Source organism: Malurus melanocephalus, unplaced genomic scaffold (assembly GCF_030028575.1).
Source record: "Malurus melanocephalus ecotype Western Australia unplaced genomic scaffold, MMel_1.1 scaffold_463, whole genome shotgun sequence".
Classification (NCBI taxonomy): domain Eukaryota; kingdom Metazoa; phylum Chordata; class Aves; order Passeriformes; family Maluridae; genus Malurus; species Malurus melanocephalus.
In genome coordinates this window covers 432855-451941 of record NW_026623695.1, presented here as the reverse complement: position 1 = coordinate 451941, position 19087 = coordinate 432855, and the positions used below count along the sequence as shown (strand labels likewise).

Here is a 19087-nt window from a genome sequence, read left to right as displayed (position 1 = left end):
GGTATGGGGCGGCTGAGGGGCGGCTGAGGGGCAGCGCGGGCCGCGCGGAGGGCGCGGGGAGCCTCGGCGAGCCTCGGCCGGTGCCGTGGGGCTCCGGGGGCCGGTGACGGCGGCTGCTGCCCGCGGCCGGCGCCCGCCCCTCACGGCGGCCGGGGAGGCGCGGGGCGGCCCCTTGGCAGCGGCGGTGCCCGGGGCGCTGCGCACCCGCACCGCGCTCAGCGCCGCGGTTTTATTTATAGCAGGTCTGGTGAGCGGCTGGAGCCCGGAGCGCTGCGGAGCCCTGCTGAGGGAGCCCTTTATGAGGGAGCCCTGGTGAGCCCGGAGCGCTGCTGGAGCCGGGGGATGGCCGTGGCCGGCAGGTGAACAGCGCCAGCGCCGCAGCGGGGAGCTCGGGGGGCGGGTTGGCTCACAGGTAGGTATGCGGCGCCTGCTGCTGCTGCTCCGACGGGCTTTTAATTGCGTGTTTTTTAAAGTTCATCTATTGTATATACCGGTGCAGCCAAGGTCACCTTGAGCACGAGGGGGACGCATTTGGCTTCCAGCGTTTAAAGGTTTACAGGCTTTTTTTTTTTTTTTTTTTTTTTTTTTTTTTTTTTTTTTGTTATTTATTGGGAGGTAGTAATTTGCCTGAGGACTAATTTAAATAAAGGCGGATTGAATGTGAGAACCAGCAAAGACAAAGGGATGACTTAGGCTGTGAAAGTATGGTCTGCATGCTTATACTGGCTCAGACTCCAGTTTGTATTGGGAGCTCCCTGCGTGGAGGTATCGTGGGATGGGTTTGTGGCAGCTTGGGAAAGGCACTAAAGAGGGCAGAAACGGTGGACTAAAGTTGTAGGTCTTGCGGCTGCAGATGTTAGCTTAGCATGCAGGGTGGGAGCAGTCTCATTTCTCTTGATCCACAGCTTGGCCGTGATAGAAGTTTCCTTGCAGTGACAGATGGAAGAAGAGGTATTGCTTCTTTGCAGTTTSTCTTGGTGAAAATGCTGGAATTCCTATTTCAGTGGTTCTCAATAACAAAGCAGTTTAATTTGTAGTCATTTGCAAATGCRCTGTACAACACTTAGTTGTTTTAATATGTTTGCCTTTCCTTTTTTCTTTGGCCAGGGGAGAATTATTTACTGTGCTCATTATATGAGCTACAGAACTTCCATTTCAAAATAATAATGCAAGTTCAGATTTCTTTACTGCTCTTTAATCCCACAAGACTGAAATGTCACTTGTCAGCAGCGTGTTCACATTTAGGAGTGTGCTTTTTTATAGAGCACTCCTTCTTCCCTAGGAATTTGCGAACTGGTTTGACTACAGCTAGACCAGACACATAAAATACACTGTGAGATAGGATTAGGTGAGAACATTAATGACAGTTTTTGTAGATCGTGGGTGTCTTTGAGAAGCAAATTATGAAAGAGTGAGGTCACAGAGTGCAAGAGAATAGTAAAGTTCTGGAAATGTTTGACGTGTGTATCCTTATGGCTGCATGGTTTAAGCCATGCAGTAAAGAACAGTGGAAAATTACAAAGGGGCTATAGTGACCTGTAATTGCAAGAAGAGCAGAGATAGAAAAAGCRTGCAGGAAGCTGATTGGTGTGCTGTGCTTATGGAAGTCAAATGTGCTGGGGTTTTTAGCATATTAAAACCATGCCGATTTCTAGCTGCAGTGAAGCGTCTTTGGAACTGAACTTTTACTGAAGGATGAAAAAATAGTAATTTGCTAATTTATTGCTAGATGTCTATTACTGAAATTAGGCATATAAATATATATATACACATGTTATTATTTTGCAGTTTGTAATCTTCAGTTCAATTCCTCTGTCATGGATGAAACTGCTTTGTCCCTTGGAACAATAGATGTTTCCTATTTGTCCGCCTCAGCAGACTGCAGCATCAGTAGATGTAAGCATTCCAGTGAAGAATGGGTAAGTAAAAACTGTGAATGTTACTGGTTGCATTTATCTTATTATTTCTGCAAGTTGAAAGTGGGTTTTTATTCTTATGAAGAATGAAGATAAGGCATTGCCTCTCTCATGCATGATACAGTTTGTTTTTAATTTAACTAGCAATTAAGGAGGAACCAACATTTCGGTTCTGTGCCAAAGATTAATGTTGCTAGAAAAGAAATCCTGCCAGACCCTATTGATAGTCTCACGCTCCTCTGATGTGATACTGCTGTTCATTTTATATARCAGTAAATGTACAGAATCCCATTCTGGAGTAGCCAGAGTCAAATAGGAAGCTTATTGCTCTTCTGAGTGATGTAGKTTAAAATGCCCAGGTGAAAAGGAGCGTGAGGCTGAAGTTGCACAGTTACATAGGCATTGAAGCTGGAGCTTTCCATGCAGTCCAGGAGGCAGAAAAAAATTGGTGGATATAAATAATGAGCCTATTAAAAGTCTGTGTCCTCTYGTTAAGTGAGTCTTGGGATTTGGAGGGGACAAAGAAAGGAGTGAGCAGAGCGGTCTGGGTGGAGCCAAAAGAGCCACATGGGAACTGGGATGGTGGTAGCTGGTTTAGCAGCATAGGTCAGGAGGMATTAGGCATGGATCTGGAGAGGAGGAGGAGTTTGAACTTGATACAGAAGAATTGGAGACATGGTCAGAGTTGAGGGAAAGGACAGATGTCCTGGCAGCTGGGATTTCCATCTAACTAGAGATGAGTTACGTGGAACAGCAAGCTGCATAAACCAAGAGGTCTGTGAGAAAGTGGAATAAGGGCAAGAAAGACAAAAGAGATGAAAGGAGATTTTGTAAGAAAATGYTGGAGATTTAAGTCAGGGGTTGGAGTCAAGCAGAAGGAAGATGGTGTTGTTACAAAGTTGGTTTGTTTTGGAGTTAACATTAAAGGAGGTGATAGAGGAGGGRTTATGGCAGGCTTAGCATCTTGATACTTGTTTATTTCAGATGGAAGACTTAGCCTTGGAATATTTGCCAGTTCATGCTGCTTGCCAAATGTGGTATATGCACAATTTAGTTTTTAAGCATCTTTAGCGTTGCTTTTGACTSTGGTTGGTTGTTCCTCATTGGGCTAAGTATGTCATGATCTGTATTTGTGTCTTCCAACCTTGRCTCTATCCTGCTGTTCTTCCACTTAAAAGTGCTATTTTCAGCAACATTTCCATTTTGTTTTGGTTTATTTCTGTAACTTCTCTTTTAATACTGGAGGTAACTTCCCTCTCAATAAAATACATGGTTTAAAGATTGCAACCCAGTCCTCGTTCTCAGGCAATCAATAATTCAGTAGATTTTAATGGAAACAGTCACTGCCTTTGAAAAAGTTAACTAAAAAACTTAACTACACTTTCTACATTATATCTTAACATAGGAATGAGTTCTGTGAATGCAGTCACTCTGGATTTTTTTGTTCTCTAATCTTTAGGTAGACAATGTAACTTTGGGGAAGGCACAGGGGTTCCTTTTTCATATTACTCTGCGTGAAACTGCTGAAAGTGCCTATAGAATCCATGGTGTTAATGTTTTGGATACATTGAGTTTTCATGCAGTTTTACAGGGTGATGTTCAGTTGAACCTTGAAATACATTGCTCAAATTACTCGCACCTTTACATTATGGAGAATGTAGTGTATTGTTAATTCCTTTCACTTTTCTCAGCTGGCAGTTTCTTTGGTGTTTCTTAATTACAGTTATCATTYGTTTTAAAATTTTGTGTGTCAGCACGGGTAGCAGTGCTTATATATCTAAGTACAACACTGAGATTTTGCTTTCATTTCTTTAAGTTGTAGAAAAATCTTTCAAAATTTTGTGCTTTTCATAATTGAGGGATAATTTTTCTGTGTGTATGGCAACTGTTCTTCCTCAAAGTTTTCCGATATACAGTAAAACACATATTTCTGCATATTTACACAGTGGTCTTTTGTTCTGCAGGGAGAGTGTAACTCTCGTCCCACTCTCTTCCGATCTGCCACTTTAAAATGGAAGGAGGCTCTGCTGAGCAGGAAAAGGCCGTTTGTGGGACGATGTTGCTATGTATGCACTCCCCAGAGCCGGGTAAGAAGATTATGGAATGGATTATGTTTGACAATAATGCATAGTTGCAGCGTAATGAAGTTGCAGTAGTTTGCTTACTTTCAGAATTAAGGTCACAATGTTTTTACTTCATAAAGTAGTATAGTTTTTCACTGTTGTTTCTGGTTATATTTGGTCTTGGAATTCAAGGATGGCATGAACCTTTTGTGATGCCTAGTCTTCCACCTTTCAGTGCAGACTTACTCCTTGCAGAAAACTTTCCAGCTCTTCAGAATTATCACTAGGAAACGGGAGAGCAAAATTATCTGGTATATTAGATAATAACAATCTAATAATCTAATAATGGGAACTCGGTGCATATGAAAGTGTGAAAGTTTGCTTTTAGGGCACTTTAATTCTCTATCCACAGAATAAATAYGGTTTTGAAGCTAAGTAGTATGCTTCCTTTCAAACTTGCTCAGTCCTGTACTTAAGAGAACAAGTTAATTTTCTACACCTGGCTGWTTCCTTGCCTCTCTGCCCAGTCTGGAAACAAGGACTGCCAGTTGTGATAGTGGGGATATTTGCCTGCTGAGAACAGTGTCAAGATAGTGGCTCTCAAGGGGTTGTGCAAGCTGATTTAAAATGTGAACTTTATTGAACTGCRTTGGGCAGGCTTTCTGTAAGCTCAAGATGCAAATGCTGATAAATGGCATAATACAGTTTGCAACCAGTTCATCATGTAATTTGACTATGCGTACACCCCGGGCTTTAGATTGCACTCAGTTACACCTTCATTGGCTGGGCTAGAGTCAAAATTTGCTTGTCTCTTTGACCAAAGAGAAGTTGTTACTTCACTCTCTTGCTCCACCAAAACAGAAAATTGTAGCAATGACATACAAATGTGGTATAGGAATCCAAGTGTACTGTGAAGGCTCTGTATGATATGGGCAACAAGACAAGCAATTRGATAGACTGAGACTACTTCTAACAGACAAGTGAAATGTTCTGACTTATGAAAAGGTCTGTGTGAATCCTCAGCTTAGGGCTTTATACATTTAGCAATTTGCCTGTTTGCAATTAGTCTTGTTTCTCCCTCTCGTTTTCCTTCCTGCTTTCCTGAGGGCTGATGAAATTCACTAACCAAGCCGAAAACTACCTGCTTTATTCATTTAGTCTATCTTAGCTTTTTGTCTTGCCTGCATGAAGTTCATGCCTTGAAGGGAGTAATGAATGCTAGAGGTGCTGTAAGGCAAGAGGTGAGGGTTAGTGATCAGCATGAAAGGCCAGGATGTGGTGGTGGGAGCTGGGCTGCTTCTTTGTGCCAGCAGAGAGATCCTGTATTGGCTCAGTTGGTCTCACAGAGCCTCCTGCTCTGCTTGACACAGGATTGGAGTTAAGGAAAAACTAAAATATGACACTGCAGCTGGAGGATGAGTTTTGCAGAATGGGATTGTAACCTGATGGTTGGAGCCCTGGTATAGACTGGCATTCAGTGGTATTTAACTTTGTTGATGATTGGTTGTCTTAGGAGACCGAGAGCAAGTCATTTTGCTTCTCTTTGCCAGAACATTTAATCAGCTTATAAGGTCCACAAAAAATCACCACTGTATAGTCAGAGAAATTAGCATTACCTTGAAGTTTTCTCTTCAGAGTTTAGAGTAASGGTTGATTGAATGTACAGTGCAGTTTTTCTTTAGCAGGGGGCAGAAGACTGTGCTCCCATTGCAGCACATAATTTCTACTGATTTACAAATGACATAGGACAGTCACCTGTTTTAATTCTGTGGCAAATGGTGTGTCCTAAACAAAATACAAACAAATTACTCTTACCTGACTCCATTGCAGAACTGGTGGTGAGGCTGTTCTGCAGCTTTGCTGTTGCTGGTGACCATCTTCCCCCTTTGCTTTTTTTTGTCTTCTTTGATATGTATTGTTCCAGTGGCTTTAGCTGTTATTCACTGGCAAGGTACCAGTTTTATAATTATGTTTTATTGGGTAAAAAGAAATCTGCGTCGTGGTCAAGGTATTTGCTTGGAATATAGAAGAGTAGAGTTTTTCCAGAGGTCTTCCTGCCAAGGAAGCTTTGTTGTGAAAATGCTCCTAAACTCATCCCAGTTAATACATTAGCAGGTGGGATCTGTAAAAAGGATGTAGAAGGCTGGACTKAGTTTGTTGTTCAGGCAGAGCAGGAATGTGGAGATTTGTCTCCTAACCATGGATGGATATCCTGACCCKTAGGCYGTTGTTACATGATTCCTGATCTGCTGGCAAACTGAATGTCACAGRCTGAGYGTCAAATGCTCATGGTTRCAYCAATACTCAGTGTGGTTTAATAAAGTTCTGTCTCAAAGGTGAGTTCTGTATTATGTCAAGTCCGGGTTTATATTTCATCAGAATCTGATGAAATGTTGTGGCTTGAAGACTGTAACCAGTACAACCACGCAGTAAAGCCTAGAGAATGCTTGAAAATATTAAGTTGGGAATAGTGCCTTGAATTTCATTTTCATGTCAGRACAGTTTGTGTACTGTGTAAGCAGGTGCTGTGCTTTTCTGATTTGACTTTGCTGTAGTACAAATGAAAAAGGTTGCATTGTATTAAATGTTATGGTGAATGTAACAGACAAAGCTGTTCTTATGTAATGAAATAGTCCATTAATCTTTTTTTTTCTTGTTTTTGCAGGATAACTTCTTCAATTCTAGTATTCCATCTTTGGGTCTACGTAATGTCATATACATCAATGAAACACATACACGGTAATATAGCAAATCTTTCCTTTGCTTTTAATATTCAACMTGTTCTGWTTTTATGACAGAGAAATCTCTATTATAGTCCAGACTGAGTTAATATATCTTGTGGTCCTAAAATCCAGAAATTTGGTGCTGACTTCAGGAAAGTAATGTACTTGTTGAATCTAGCTGTGTGTATTTGGGAGCTGGGCAAAGTCCTTTGGGGTTATAGACAAGAAGTGTAGGGGTCAAACCTGTTTCACAAAAAAAAACAGAGCACCTTTAAATTCTTTTTCTTAGTGCRAATGGCAGCATCCGTAGCATAATGTTGAGAGGACCCGATTTGTTCCCTGGTGCAGAATTACTTCAGGCTGGATTTTATTTTACTGAACAGATCTGGCTCACAATTTAGGTGCTGACTACTACCACCAATGGCAGTTAAACCTGAATATGTCTTATGAGTCTGTCTCTTCTCTGTCCCCGGCAGAGTGCAGCTTCTCAAAAGTGGGGTATAAATGAAAAAAAATCTGGAAAATGAAGATGTGTCTTTGCACTATTGCAATAATATGTTATGTTCTGGGATGAAGATACTGTAATTGAACAAAAATATTGTGTTCTTTGTAATGTTAATAATGCTTGCTAAGTTTTTTTTACAGTAATCATTAGCATAAGCAGGTCCTGGAGTGTTTGTTGTAGAGTCAGAGCTAACAAAGAGAGGCYAACAGCCTGAAAGAAATGAGCCAAAGTGTCTGAGTGGAAGAAAGGCAGCATTGTGTGTGCTTGAGAGGGAGGAAGCTAATGTTAGAGGCTGTTCTTTATTAAATTTGAATTAATTATGTTTTTTAAGAGTTGAGCTTGTAGTTTAGAATACAGAAAAATAACAGAAATACTGTTAAACTTTTYAAAAATTAGTTTCAAAAGTCTAATGCTTGAATGGTTTTGAATGGTCAAAGTTACTTGAATTGGAAATACAAGGAGAAAAATATATGGGTTAATGAATTATTCTGAAATAAATTAATTTAGCTCAGAATGTCATTATTGTGTGAAAATAGACAATTTTAACAAAGTTCTGAGGTCCTGTGGAGCTACATAGTCACAGTTTCCTGGCCTTAGAAAGCAAGAGGTGTTCTCTTTAACTGCTGACATGCTGTAACTGTACTGACATGTTATCACAGCCTTTGAGGTGCAACTGCCAGTTTTAAATCTATCTTGACTGGTCCATTCTGTGTGGTTCCTTCTTTCATTGCTACATGTTTAGAAAACACATCTTTCCAATTAAACTACATTGTGTCTAAGCTGTAAAATGAATGTAGACACCTTSATACCTTGACAGGTCCCTGCAATAACTGTTTAATATTGTGATATATTCATAGTTACCAAAATCCTTATCAGAAAGAAACATATCCTTATCTTTGCTTTCTAAAAAAATGAGTAAGGCTCTCAACTCAAAAGAGAAGGGGGAAAAAGGAGGAAAAGCAATTAAAACAGTCACCATTCTTCTCTGATATCACAAATAGTGGGTCTGAATATTTCTGTAGGCATTACATGCSCATGGCTTGTGCATGTGCACCCATCTTAATTACAGTGCACTCGGGGGCTTTGGCCTTTTGCTGTGTAAAGGTTCCTTCTCATCTTTCCTCGCTGTTTTCAACACATGTATAAATTTACTGAAATGTGGTAGGGAGGTTTAACAGCCAAGATCAGTAACTCGAGTGATGACAAGGGGTGAGACATTGGCAGCACTCCAGCATAGAAACCACCATGAGCTTTGTCACCCAYGGTTCAATTTGGGACACTCTGTGGAGCAGCAGGCAGGCATTGCATGAGCAGACTTCAGGACAGGGGTTTTGCATAATACTTAAACCTCTGGTCCTAGGAATGGCCAGAATTTAATTTTTCATCCAGCTGTTAATTCTGCTTCATCACATTAGCTCTGCTGTTTGGGGGTCCCGGGTGTTTGGTTTGTGTGAGTGGTGGCTTRTCCAGTCCTGGCCTGGTAAATGAGGGAGGTGAGGAGAAAAATAGTGGTGAATATCCACTGCAGGTGATGGCATGTAAGCCCTTCCTATGTCACATGCATCTTCTATGATGTTTGATATTCCAAATTACATTTTCTCAGGTTATTGTTGCTTGTATGATTTAGTTTGTAGAGGACAGGGTTAATTTAGAAAGAGACTGACTRCATGAAATACTTGAATTTGTAGTGAGATTTCCTAATGATTTAGTGGTTCTACTTTTGGTAAAACTTTGCTAGGAGAAGGTATGGAGAAGACACATAGGACTGGGTGTTTGAAAACATCCTAAAGGAAGAAAGCTGACTGAAAAAGTGGGTTTAGTTTTGGTGGCTAAAGCTAACACATTTTCAGAAGTGCTTGTGAGAGTTTACCCTKTGCTTACGTGAGCAGCTTTCCCAAGAGGACTTGGTGTTCCTTGAAGAAGTTGACAGACCACTTAGCTTTGCATTTACGTTCTTCAGTGGAAAGGGGCACCAAATTGGAAATCAACACTACCCCTTCTTTTGACCTCGCTGAGCTGGGGAGTTAGTCCTGGTGGACAGATAAAATGTATATGCTAGTTTGTTTTCYWCTTCCCTGTGAYTCTGTGGATGTTTTAAGGCCAGTATCACTTTGAATTGAAGAGATCCAGAYCCCAGTTSTCTCAGATGTTTTGTGCTATGCATYAGTRATTTCATCCATAACATGAAGATAYTRGCAATTTACTGGAAGATACAGAAGATTTTAGGCAGCCATTCATAAAACTTTAYTTACTTTTGCTCCTTAATTGTATTTTTAGTTGTTTTAATGCTATTTTTTGGCAGTGATATATTTTGAGGATCACACTGAAATACCCTTCATATTTTTGTAGGTACAGAGGGTGGCTTGCGAGGCGTTTTTGTTATGTCCTTTTTGTGCAAGAGAGGGATGTTCATAAGGRTATGTTTGCCAAGAATCTGACAGAAAATGTGCTGAATAACAGCAGGTAAGATGATGCAAAATTAACTATTTTTTARATTACTAGTACATTAAAATATGACTTAATTTTGAAATGACAAGTTTTGAAAATTAGAGTGTTAAATATTAGAAGATAAAGTATCTTTAGCACAACTTTTCAGGACTGTAGCTTGGAGTTTCTGTTGGAATAGTAAAAGAGGGGAGTTTAACAATTRCAAGTCTAAATGAATGGTGTGTTGTGAGGAAACAGCAGACAGTACACAGAAAAATAAATTGCTACATGGGAGCTCTTCAAACTTCTGTTTATCTAACTCATGTAAATCATTACCACTGAAATCATACTGCAATCATCAGAAATTGCCAGTGTTTCAGAAATAATAGGTGACCAGCATTTTGGAGTAGTCTGAGTGTACCCTTGGAGTGTTGCAAAAATGGGAAAAGGCTGTAGAATGGAATGGCCACCCTTTGCTTTGTGGAGTTTGTTTTGTGTTTCATAAGCCTCATTTTAAATGACAYCTTGAGCCCCTGATCAGCTGTTAAGGTATCAGTTTTCCATGGATACAAAGAAATTCAACCACATACMCACTCCTTGAGGCTACTTTTGTCAGAGGGCACACACTGCCTACATTAACATTCCTAATACTCCTGAATTTTTAATGCTTTARTCCCATCTGAAGATGATAGTGTTGCTTTTAAAAAGTAAAGCAGACTCTGTTGTGCTACAGTCATGGTGTGTTAAACCACTTGCTCTCTTGGGTATGTTTTAAACGGGGAAAATAGCCCTCACAAAATTTTGTTAGACTTGKTAAAACTGAGACTTCAAAGGGAGCAGTACTCTAGAATTTCAGGATAGCAACTGCGTAAATCTGTCTAATTAGGGAAATGAAATTGYTGTGGCAGGAGAAAGAAAACATTAACAAAGATGAGATTTCATCTGTTTTCCCTGAATTTTTAACCATATTAACCATTTTGGAAAATTGGCAGTCATTTAATGCTAGTACCTGTGAACTGTGTACCTACTATTTTATATGCTCACCTTTGAGCCCATTCATCCATCATCTCCCTTAGAAAACTGCTGAATTGAATTTAATGCATTTGGGGTACACAATAGTTCAGTGTGGATTCTTTTCACATTTTGCAAGTTCCTCCTGTAGTAATACATAGCTCATTCCTGTTGTTTTCTTTGTCTTGCACTCCTCTGTTGTGATGCTCTCTCTTATACACTTTACTTTTTAATGCTAAGAGTCCAGAAGGCCATTGTAGATGAAGCTTCTGAACCAAGTACTCCAGGTAGTTTTGTTCAGACGGATCCTAAAGCTATCAACAAAGTGAAGAAAAAAGCTAGGAAAATTCTCCAGGAAATGGTAGCAAATGTGTCACCTGCTTTGATCAGGTAAGAAAAATGTCTCATTGATATTGTCAGTGAGTGGAAGGATGGACAAGCTCTTTCTGTATAATACCAACAGAGCTTGTAACATATTATGCAGAAATAATTATTTTAAAAATAGAACATTATTCATAAAAATCCCATTTTTAATATTAGCTAATAAAGTAGTAGTTATTCTTCATTTTCAGATGCAGCAGAAATCCCCTGTCTTTCTAAGGAATAAATCTTATGATAAGATTAAATACAAACTTCTTTTCTCCCAAAACTAGGTTTGTTGCTAATGCTTAGACCAGTATTGGCATCATTTGTTAATACATGCTCATATGGGCCAGAACAGTTATCTGCAGATACCTGCAGATAGACTGAATTTTTCCAGTAGCCTATTCAATATTATAGTCTGTAGATATAAATATCTCAGAGACAGTCTTATTTTAGATAAAATCAACTGTGGTATCTACTTTTACTACTAAGGATGATTTTGTCTCTGTCATGTTCCTAGTTCACAGACTTTACTGAGATTGATACAGATTCATGTCATAACTGCAAGAGGCTGAAATGTGGCTACTGACCATAGGCAAAACTTACTTAGCAACTGGATTTTATAGTAATTTTGTTTGAATGTAAATAATCAGATTAAATGGCTTTGCCTTTAGTCATACAGAATCAATATGAAATAGAGGCAGAAATAAATTAAGCTTTTTGAGTTGTGTTTGTTTTCCCTTAGGTTGACTGGCTGGGTGTTATTGAAGTTGTTTAACAGCTTTTTCTGGAATATCCAGATCCACAGAGGTCAAATAGAAATGGTCAAAGCAGCGACAGAGGTAAGGRAGAGTGGGAAAAAATCCAGTAGGGTAGGTTTCTGAAGTAGTTTCTAATGTTTGCAGCACTCTCAGCAGAGAGTTCTGCTTGGTTTGTATGAAATGAGATTATATCTGTGCAATAGTGTTTTTAATTAAATATAATGCTCTTAATGTTGTGTAACCTAAAATACTATGTGAACTCTGGGTTTACCTTTGATTCAAGATCAAATATTAACTATCAGGCTGAATGATTACCTCACATAACCTGCATCCAACATAATTTCCCTTTTTTCAGTTGAGGCAGCCAGTAATGAATTAGTAGATCTAGTCAAGATTTTTTGCTTCTACCTTGATTTGGAATAGAAACCTTTAAGAAAAAAAATTCCTATTTCTTACTAGCAATCTGTTCCCAGTTCTTCAATGTTTATTTAAATTGGTCAAACAAACTCCTAAATGCAACCATTTTCTTTACACTCAAATGAAKTGACTCTACTTGCCTTGCTACTCTTACCTTAGAAATACTGATTATAGAAAAGAAAAAAACAAAAACCAAATAAAAAAAGKTCCTATTATTTTTTGTTGGTTTTTGATTACTGTATTTGGGAAACCTACTATTCATAAAATTCTTGCTAGTATCTAATAGGAATATCAGTACTTTGTTGACAGTGAGGATTTTTCTAATCCCTGGAATTGTTTCATAAGTGTCTTAAAATTTTGAGTCTGAAGAAACTGGGAGTATTAATCATTGTTGATGTAATGCAAACTGAAAACTATAGTCTGTGAAAATTAAGACTTGTCTTTAGTTGACTAAAGAAAAGTTGGCTAAAATGTTCTCATTGTCACAGCTGAAGGAAAACCAGCAGTAACAAACTCAGTAATGGTAACTGGAAAATAACATCGCTTGAGATAAAATGATGCCAGCAGCTCAGTGATTGATTTTAGAGGAGTAATTGTCCATGTTTCTTACCAACTTACTTCTTTCTTTTTTCCTTCTCTCCCCACCATAGATGAATTTGCCTCTTATCTTTTTGCCTGTACACAAATCCCACATTGACTACCTGCTTCTTACATTCATTCTTTTCTGCCATAACATCAAAGCRCCCTACATTGCTGCAGGGAACAATCTCAACATCCCCATCTTCAGGTAATAACCTCTCCTTATTTGAAAAATGACTGAGGTGGTGGGATCTGACCTATTACACAGGATGTCCAAGTGTAAAATTATGAAATTATTGGGCCATGGTGTACAACTCCTTTGGTTCCTATGACGTTTTCAGAGAAGAGCGTCACAACATCCTTCTGAGAAGGTCTGTTTTAACCTTAGTRGGATAAGGAAGGATAATCCTTTCTGGGAGTCTCAAAGTGGGTAGGTGACTAAGGAAAGATGGTATGGGAAAAGGAGTTTTGAATGAACAGCTGTTCATGCAATTTAGTGAGCTGGCTAATGAGCAGCAACAAGAATAAGACTTTGTGGAAAAGTGTTCCACTTGAGTCTGTATTTAAATTGTATTTCTGGAGGCTGAAAAACCTGAGGTATTTTAGGTAATATTTGTTATTGAGACCAAATTTGGGCATATTTGATTTCTAGAAAAAAAACCACTGGATATTACAGGAAATGATGAGGAAATGAGGGGAATAGCTTGATTTGGAGGGTATTTTAAAGCAGTAGGTGCTGATCTGGATATGTGGTAGTTTCCTGCAAGCTGAAATCAATGAGTGTAATCCCTCTTTGGTGTGTAGCACATTGATCCGCAAGCTGGGAGGATTTTTCATTCGTCGGAAGTTGGATCAGAATCCTGATGGTCGGAAGGATTTCCTGTACAGAGCTTTGCTCTACGTGGTGTGTATTTCTTGTCTTTTCTTTCTGTAGATAGTGTTTCAGTTGGGTAGAAGCGAGTTCCATCAGTCTGGGGATGTATTTATTGCTTTAAATTTGTCTTAAGTTTCATGCTGCAAAAAGGGGATTCATTATTGTATGAAGTTTTGAATTCATAGAATAAAGAAAACTGCATACTCAGYCCCTTTGAGGATGAGCAGATTTCCACCTTGCATAATCCTTATTAAGGAATTTGGAATTAATGCTCTCTGAGTTAACTTACGCTTATTTCTCTGACGACTTTTGTTGTGAGGCATCTCTACCCTGACTCAAATAATACAGTGGAAGTTTCTGTTCATGATGGGTTGATGTAATCCTTTGTGCCATTCAGTATAATGGCTGTATTTACATCTTGGAARATGGGTTGTGCTGGGGAACCAGAAGGAGAGATGAATGCAAATCGACTGCATCAACTGTTGCTAGAGATGGTTTTTGAACAAATGTCATTATACTGCTCATATATTCATGCAAATTCAGCTGGTGATAGGTCTGTGTTTGTGTCAGGCATTAATTACTTACTGGGTTCTTTTTCCACAAGTATTCATGCCAAATCATGATCTTCCAGTGCTTTTAAAAGGAAATCATTGATGAAAATACATTTGAAATGTAGCTTTGCCAATRTAATTAGATAACTTATTTTTTCTCTTTTCCAACCTTTTTGTATTCAGCACATAGAAGAATTGTTGAGACAGCAGCAGTTTCTAGAAATATTCTTGGAAGGCACACGGTCTCGAAGTGGAAAGACATCTGGAGCTAGAGCAGGTCTTCTGTCTGTGGTGGTGGATGCTCTCTTCTCAAATGCTACTCCTGATGTCCTMATTATACCTGTGGGAATCTCCTATGATCGTATAATTGAAGGTCACTATAACAGTGAACAGCTGGTAAGAGCAGTTTTTTTGCCTAGGGATTTTCTGCTTATGTGCAGGAAAATGTGTTACATAGTTCAATGTTGTGCTAGTCCCCTCTGCGATGGACTCAGGGTTAGTGTTGGGCCATGAATCACAGCACCTTTCTGACAGGGAGTGCTGAGGTACAGGTGGAATACTTCTAAATGCAAATTCCTGCCGTAACAAGTAATATGCTCCAAGTGGATATCTGTGGGGAAAAATACTTCTCTAGATTTACTTGAYATTACGAAGTGTGACAAAAGCTTTGGCCTTGTTTTGTCTGCTGTTGCATGCATTTCAATTTTAGACACAGCCTTTTAATTGCAAACTGGAAGAAGGCAAAACAACCACCTGTGTTTTCTAGGGCAAGCCTAAGAAGAATGAAAGTCTTTGGAGTATAGCTAGAGGAGTCTTCAGAATGCTGCGGAAGAATTATGGATGTGTCAGAGTAGATTTTGCACAACCATTTTCCTTAAAAGTAAGTTTGGTATTTCACAGATGTTTTTGAAGGTTTGGCATTTTTGGTTTTCAATAGTGGGACACATTTGTTTTAATTTTCTCTTTGTGGGTTATCATCATTAGCATTAACTGYTGGAGTCCATTCTGGCAGGACAGAAGTATCCCTTTTTTTTGATGAATGTGTGAGCTTTTGGACACATTTGGGTTAAGCTGAGATATTCTCAGACTTGATACATTAATTTTGAAATGGTCTGAGTATTCGTACTGGTGGGGTTCTTTGTTTAACAAGCAATCTTTAAAATGATCTTTATACCATGTAGTAATTCTTTGCATTGCAGAGACATTTGGAGTTGAAGAAGTAATTTAATGATATGCTGTGGTTGAGGRAGGGCATTTATCTCACTGGATTTTTAAAATTGCTAAGCAAATTAGTAATTATAAAAGAATAATGGATCATAAATCATAAAAATTTCTATAGTTTTTTGAAAGTCATCATTCATTATTAGTTCATAACTATTGCCAACTCTACTCCACCATATACTGTTCTGTAGCTTCTCAGAATGGGGTGGCTGCAGTATCTGCCTTCACTCCTTAAATTATCTCTGATCTCTTTGCAGAACCTGCTGGTACTAATCTACATTTCACTAATCTGTATTCGACCACAGTATACCTTATTTTTAGTGTGACTTTAATAAGATTAAGTACTGTAACATCGACTTACTAGAACATTATTCAAATTAATTAGRTGTTCTTCTTTCTGCCCTATTTCTCTCAGAAAAAGCAGTAGGTTGGAGAGCTTTGGAGGGTTCAGTTACCACAGCATGAAATTATTGTGGCCAGCTGCACTGCATTATAATTAGTGTAGTAGGAAAAGATACTAATTCACTTCCAAAKGAGAAGGCTTGGGCTATTCTTGGTAGGGAGTTAACAATTCTTCTTGGATCAGTGTAAGGAAAAGAAGGTTATCTGCCCTCTTAATCTAGTGAAATGCTAATCACTCTATACCTTCCCAGCAGCCTCTGTCAGGTCTCATTTATACCTGTGTTTCTTATTGTACTCTAGAAGGGTGATAAATTACATAAATAGTTCAGGTGTGCCTTGGCTCAGATTTGCAGAAGTGTAACTGTAGTTGTGTCACTGCAGGTTTTCCTAAAGCAAATGAGCTTAGGGGGTTAATTTTGGGCATCTGCTGTTCTATGAGCGCAGGCTTGGAAGCAGAAAAGAACATAAAAGAGGCTGTGAAAGTCTTTGAWGCAGCTTTCCTGGGAGGGAACTGTTTTCCTGACCAGCAGGTTAAGTGGCTCTTTAGTTTCCCATTCTTTACAGAAACTGAAAGAACACAGTGTCCTGAAAAACAGAATAATGTAAATTTTAACCTATAAGGAGAGAAGTTTGGCTTTTGAGAAATTTGGGATTCAGGAATTCCAAACATGTTTGCTGAGGGCTTTAGTTTGTGTCTTGGAACTGGAATTTTGTACTCTAGTGTTTACTCTGGGAGAAGTTCTCTATCCTGGCATTTGAGGAAGGCAGGAGCAAGCAGTAATTACAGTCTCCTTGTTGGTTYTGAATGGGTGCTAGGCTTTGCTCTCACTCATGTTAATGAAGCAGTTCTCATTACTTTAATCGTGGAGCAGCTCATCTCAAAGGAATTGTTCACAGCAGGATKCTGACAGGGGTTATGTGTTGTTTTCATTGCAAGTTTTTTCATGAAGTACAAATTCCTTGCTGTGGGAAGTCTGCTTTTTGCATAAAATRAAGTCTAAAGTGAATAAGCTGTAATATCTCTGACCTTATTACTGCTCTTTTAGTGTGAGCTATTTTTAATCATAGTTTCATTTTTGAATAATTGCCTTTTTCCTGTAATAGCATTATCAGTTGAAAGCAAGAATAAGGCGGAAAAGGTACAAAAAATAACGAGTCTTTTTTTAACAGGAATATGTAAACAGCCAAAGCCAAAAATCTGTGCCTGCTCCTCTGTCTTTGGAACAAGCTTTGTTACCAGCTATACTTCCATCAAGGTATAGATTTTTTTTGGGGGGGGGTATTGTTGAGAGAGAGGATGGGTTGGGATTTGTTTGTTTATTTGTATATCTTGTAAGTGTTCTGCATTATATTCCAAGCAGTGCTTCAACTCCCCATGGGTAATCTAATTTTTTATAGAAGAATGCAAAACTTAGGCCATTATAACTGCAATTTCTTATAAGAGTTACATTTTTCCTGATAAGCTCTGTTTTTAAGGAGGCATTTTTCCCTTCTCTTGATTTTGCCTCTGTTCGTTGTTTTGTGAACTCTGTTTGTTTGTTTATAAATTTTATGGAATAATTTAGGGGGAAAATGACATGCTTAATGGAAAGTGAAGGATTTTTTTAAACCTCACAAACATTTCACAAGATTTTTGGAATCATTTCAAAGCAAATACGACCTAGGAGTGAGTACTCCTTGTTTTGAAGGAGGTGACTCTCTCAGAACTGCAAAACTGCTCGAGGGCTAGTTCTGCATTTATGCATCTTTTATATAGATACACATTTTATTTGGTCTTTTGAGGAGTTACACAAATCTGTGTGATCCTGGTAGAGACAAAGTTAGTTGTGTACTTTTAGAAAGTTGTAWGACCATACAAAAGATCATTTCTAGTTTGTAGAGAGACTGAGCTCTATCTGACTTTAAGGCAGGTTTGCTTATTCTACTGTTGTCCATATTTATTGAAAGAAAAAATGCAGTTGGTGTTAAAGCAAAATCACAAGTAGCCATAGAAAAAGGTTGCAGGTTTTCTTTTGGTAGTTTTATTATGGGTTGTTGTTCAGTGCAAAGAAATAATCAGGAAAAGTTGGTACAGCTTTCTAATGATAACATTTTTCTGCCTTTACCAGACTGTTAGTGGTGTTTTGTGCTGTGGTGTTTGGTGTAGTTAGTGTGTATTAAAAAAAAACAATCAGTCTAGATTACTTTACATTTTGATCAAAATCTAAATGTCATCGTGTTAATTTTTATTCTRTATTCAGACCTAATGATACTGTGGATGAAGGTGCAGAGGCCTCTCTGCCCAACTCCAGGGATGTCACCAGTGAACCCTTCAGAAGAGAGCTGATATCCAATTTGGCTGAGCACATTTTGTTCAGTAAGTGTCRAAGAGTATCACTACCACAGAATCATAGATTGGTGTGGATAGGAAGGGACCTTAAAGATCCCTGCCATGGGCAGRGACACCTCCCACCAGACCAGGTTGCTRTCAGTWRCCTGTTWTGTTTTGATGTCTGCATGAATTTTCTGTGTGGTAATGTCACACTTCCTAGTTGTCTCCATTCAGGTCATAATTTCGTGACTTTTTATGCAATCTTGACAATTCTCCTTTGCCTCCCTTCTTACTCTTCTTAAGTTTAATAAACTCTTTTTTTCTTATTAAGTAGAAAATTTTTGTTCGGTTTTGTTGTACTAGTAAACTGAACTTGCTGTACTCTGAAATATTTGATTGCCCTATTGATACACTCATTTCTGTTCATGTGAGAAGTTATTGGAGTGTCTTAATGGCATTACTTAAGGTCATAGTCACGTGAACTCATTTGGCTGCATGGACCAGTGATGCCAGGTTTGATAGGTTATGTGTTGTTTTGTACTCTAGTTGTTTACCCTGGGAGAAGTTCTCTATCCTGGCATTTGAGAAAGACAAATTATGCTTCAGTCAATAGATCTGTGGTTTGTGGTACAAGAGAGATACACCAAAACAGTACTTATCTTAAATATTTAAGCTTTATTCAGCCTTCTTAGTTCAAGTTACTTTGATTGCTTTAATATTGTTTCTRGATAGATATAATACACTTTGTACTTCATGCAGTAGGTACAGTTCTGTGCCCATATCACTACCATTATTTTATAAATAATGGGTACTGTTTCATTTGTAATGATATTCTGGATGTSTTGGGAGCTTAATAAGTTTATCTTGTTTACCTCTAGCTGCTAACAAGTCCTGTGCTGTGATGTCTACACACATTGTTGCCTGTTTGTTGCTGTACAGACACAGGCAGGTAAGGCTTCTGTG

General features: G+C 38.7%; 1 protein-coding gene across 4 annotated transcripts in view; it reads left to right on the top strand.

Annotated features, from left to right (window-relative positions):
• GPAM (glycerol-3-phosphate acyltransferase, mitochondrial) overlaps positions 1-19087 on the top strand; it is a 38972-nt gene that overhangs the window by 12563 nt on the left and 7322 nt on the right. For 2 of the 4 annotated variants that reach the window (XM_057380605.1, XM_057380603.1), the window contains exons 2-15: positions 240-412; positions 1789-1919; positions 3881-4003; positions 6645-6718; positions 9557-9670; positions 10886-11035; positions 11754-11850; positions 12837-12973; positions 13570-13669; positions 14374-14586; positions 14957-15070; positions 16984-17069; positions 18054-18169; positions 19003-19073. In XM_057380605.1, coding sequence (XP_057236588.1) covers positions 1818-1919; positions 3881-4003; positions 6645-6718; positions 9557-9670; positions 10886-11035; positions 11754-11850; positions 12837-12973; positions 13570-13669; positions 14374-14586; positions 14957-15070; positions 16984-17069; positions 18054-18169; positions 19003-19073 — 1497 coding nt within the window. In that variant the 5' untranslated portion in view covers positions 240-412; positions 1789-1817. Of the gene's footprint in view, positions 1-239; positions 413-1788; positions 1920-3880; positions 4004-6644; positions 6719-9556; positions 9671-10885; positions 11036-11753; positions 11851-12836; positions 12974-13569; positions 13670-14373; positions 14587-14956; positions 15071-16983; positions 17070-18053; positions 18170-19002; positions 19074-19087 lie in introns of those variants that run through there. The other 2 variants (XM_057380604.1, XM_057380602.1) reach the window with 2 other exon arrangements.